Source organism: Limulus polyphemus, unplaced genomic scaffold (genome assembly GCF_000517525.1).
Source record: "Limulus polyphemus unplaced genomic scaffold, Limulus_polyphemus-2.1.2 Scaffold256, whole genome shotgun sequence".
Taxonomy (NCBI): Eukaryota; Metazoa; Arthropoda; class Merostomata; order Xiphosura; family Limulidae; genus Limulus; species Limulus polyphemus.
The window spans coordinates 334104-338064 of NW_013665866.1; the positions used below are offsets into that span (position 1 = coordinate 334104).

The 3961-nt window shown below is 32.9% G+C and overlaps 1 protein-coding gene across 1 annotated transcript in view; it reads right to left on the minus strand.

Moving 5' to 3' along the window:
* The window catches only part of LOC106478864 (cGMP-dependent 3',5'-cyclic phosphodiesterase-like), a 76839-nt gene that overhangs the window by 24180 nt on the left and 48698 nt on the right, over window positions 1-3961 (minus strand). Inside the window, exons 14-16 of the mRNA XM_022382545.1 lie at window positions 3224-3258; window positions 1963-2075; window positions 1673-1750 (exon numbers count right to left, since the gene is read on the minus strand). Of these exons, the coding sequence (XP_022238253.1) occupies window positions 1673-1750; window positions 1963-2075; window positions 3224-3258 (226 nt within the window). The remainder of the gene's footprint in view (window positions 1-1672; window positions 1751-1962; window positions 2076-3223; window positions 3259-3961) is intronic.

Sequence of the window (3961 nt, forward strand, 5' to 3'; positions counted from 1 at the left end):
TTTGGCCACTTCTGCAGTCGTTAATCTGGGATCCATTTCGATGTTCCTCTTGACAGCCCTTTTTGTCCTCTCCGATGGACCAGGACGACCCGGACACTGCTCAGTTGTTTCCTTATCGTGTTTCCTGAACTGCACGATGATTCTGTTGACTGTCGAAAGCGGGATTCCCAAATTCTGCTAAATTTGCCGCTGACTTATTCCACCATTTGCTTGAACAACTATCCTTCCTCTAACAAAATCTGACAATTCGAGAGAACCTTGAGTTCTAGGCATGTCGTAGCACAAGATAAGTAGTGTGCGGACCATTTTCATTTATATAGTGCTCTGTGAACACAAGTTCGTTAGCATAAATCAGTTAAATGACGAAAAATTAGGTGTATTTACTTGTGACCACTCAGTGTAGAGCTACACAATGAGTTGTTTTATGCTGTGGCCACCGCGGTTATCGAAACCAAATTTTTAGCGTTATAAGCACTCAAAGTTACCATTGGTACACCAGGAGGCTCCATTCAGTGTAAAAGCAGGATCTAACTATAAGATACTCGTCAAAATCAAAAATATTCAACGATCCAAAGTTGTGAAATCAAACTAATTTGGCAAGTACATTTGGAAACTTAAACACTTGATATACTCGGTTATACTTGTTACAATTATTGGAAATCTTCTTATTTACATTAGAGTACGATAAACAATTGATAACAAAGTAACTGTTGGCTACAACTATACAAAAGAATAACAATCCAAGTACATCATGTTCAAAGTATTTAGTTTCCCAAATATCAAGACAAACGGCAGTGTGTCTTGCGAAAAAACAAACAAACAAACCTTGCAGGATACAATGTGCGTTATTAATTAGCTAGGCGCGTATTTTGTTTCAATGTTTCAATTCTTATCAGTGGTAGAAGTGTAGCTACCAATTTGGCCGCCAATTTTGATTTAATTCCTTTAAGTTGCATGCTGAATCCCTTTTTGGCTGCGCCTTTTTTTCCACACCTACGGTGTTTTTGATTAAATTTAACTTAACGAAAATTTCTGCTCTTCATAATAGCTTTATATGTGGTGTATATTTGTATACAGTGTGTTTTGATAATGTTTCACATCTTCTGTCTTATGTAGATATGTTTATGAATATCATTCCAGGATTTACTTCTTCGTATATTCTACTTACTGACTATTTTATCTTACTAGACTCATGTTACCTTTGAACTTTCTAAATGAAACATCTGCAATATTTATGTTACATAATAAAACTTTCAATTTTATATCAAGCATTAAACTAAATGCATGCTATAACTTCATTTTACACTTTCAATATCTATAACATTACAACAATTAGTTGTTCCGTGCCTTTTAAAGCGACTTTACATCTTTTTGAGATAAAACTTTGCTTTTAATGACGACTTCTTGTTTTGTCCGGATTTCTGACACGGGACTAAACCATAACTCTCGGATAACTTTTTCCTTTCGAAAATGAACTTTGTCTTAACCAAGAATAACCTACATTTGAAAACCCAGGACGTAATTCTAAGCTTAATTTTCAAACAAGCTGACATCCAAGGCACTCTTAAAAACTAGCGACATTGCTATGCTATAGACTAGTTTAGTAGGTATAGGAAAGTTTCATTGTTCTCCCTTACCGGCATAGTTAAAGCTCTTAAATCATAAAACGTACCTGCATGTGATACATCATTAATTCATTGGAAAGTTTGCTTCTGTGTTGCGCATCTCCTACTTTCTTCCACATCAGTGACTATAATAACGAAAGATTCTATTAAAATTGCACTATAACATAAAAATTGAAAGATTTTATACTGAGAATTAGACGATCGAAAAAACGTTGCTTGGCTATGTAAATCAGATTTGTTTCTCTGGTAGCACTAGCAATGAAACTAGGTTTTCTTGTTCTTATTTTTTAAACTGGCAGTATTTTTTGAATAAAGTTAGAAACTAAAAACTACTTACATGCATGATACTTATTCCACAATATATAGAAAAGGCTTTAGCGATTTCTTCGTCGAACAAAGAGAAATACCTCCTATTCACTTTATTACACAGTTCAGCTACACCAATAACTCCTGCAGCAAACATTAATAAAATAAAAAAGCTAAGTAATCATATCGAAAACATCGTACTTAAATAATATACAGCAATTTGTGTGTACAAAACTTGAAACAAAAACTACTAGAAAATTTCATTTTTAACATATTAATAATAATAATAATAATTTATTATTAACAAATATTCATGCGACTATTCTGTCCTATACTGTAAAAATTATCCACATTTAAGAAATACAAGTTTTTACAAAGCAAGAATTAAGCTATTAGCATATAACAATGTAAAATGACAACTTACACCAAGAAAAAAAAAAGAACCATAATGTTTGAATTCATTTTTAGAATGTTTATTTTTATTTATTCCCAATTTTATGTTAAAGCAAATGTTTCTATATGTTCTATACTGCTCACAACTTTGAGTGGCATAGGAAGAGGGAAGTTCACCCCCACTTTTCAATTTGTCCCAGTAAAAATGTATCCAAATTAGGAAACTTACTCTCAGAAAAAGCAGGATAATACATAAAATTTAACCCAGAACTTAAGAACTTACAGGATCCTAAGCGAGCACTAGACCCTGACCGTAATGGGTGCGCCTGTGGCACGTATTCCCTCCCTTTGCTCGGCCAAATATACATCGCCTCCCCCCTCCATTTTTAGTTTGCTTCCTACACCTCTGAATATATTATAAAACCAGAAATCTGTTGATTGCGTGACTTCTACAAAAGTAGATCGCCTAAAGCTATTAAGAAAACAAAAACAAAACCCGGTAACTCTTGGACGATATTAATTAAAAATCACGAACAACCGAATTTGTAGGATAATCAGAAACTCCTACGTTCTTCAATTCTTCATATAATGAAATACAATTGATTGATTTATCTGGAGAAGAAAGAAAATATTTAAATTTTTATATGGCTACTATTATGAATATTTTTTTAAGATATAAAATATAGAAGTTTAAAGTTTAATCCCTTGCATAAATTTGCCAGAAAAAAAAGAAAAAAGAATTCCAAAGATATACCCCCCACCCCCCAATTTAATTTTAGTCAATTCAATAAATTTGCTATCTCGGAAGTCATCTTAGAAAGAGTTATTTAGTTATGGTCAAATATTCTAACTTTGAATACCTATATCTCAAACTGTTAAAGTATGTAAAAATCACAAACCTTTCTCATCTTTGATTGGGAAACAGAGAATATTCCTGTTTAATTAAAGTAAAGAAAAAGCAAGTATCATTTAAAAAAGTTTCAGCAGTAATTTTTGTTTTTGAAAAAAAATGATAGAATTAAAATTATTGTATTTGTAATTAGAATAAACGAAAACATTAATTTGCTTACAAAACATCTATAAATAACGGTTATTCTTTACATTACCATAACACGTCAATTCCTGTCTCTGTCACAGTGTCAGCCGAGATGGAACCTGTTCACTCTTCTTAAGTACCAAATGCAAAATACAATCAAAACAAGTTAACCAAACGTTATGCGACAAATGATTTCCAATTCCTCATTCAGACTACTCTACTTCCCATCTCGTTTGCATGTGCGTGACCCGTTGAAGTAGTTTGAGAGGGTGTACGTGAAAATGCGCGATTAGATAAAGTGGGGGCATTAGCACTGTTGGTGAAAGAAAAGCAGTGAATTGAAACAAATATATTGCGAATTTTATGGGATGATTTAAATATTAATAACATAATGTGATTAAAATGACTTAGTGCCATTGATTGACAATGAGTGGATTTTTGTTGCAGATTTATTCAAACTTACTCATACTTTGTAGACAGATACTTCAGAACGATTGGCAGAAAATTCTAATTTTGTGCGCCATTTTGCAGAATATTATTGTTGTGTTGTTTTTGGAATTTCGCGCAAAGCTACACGAGGGCTATCTGCGCTAGCCGTCCA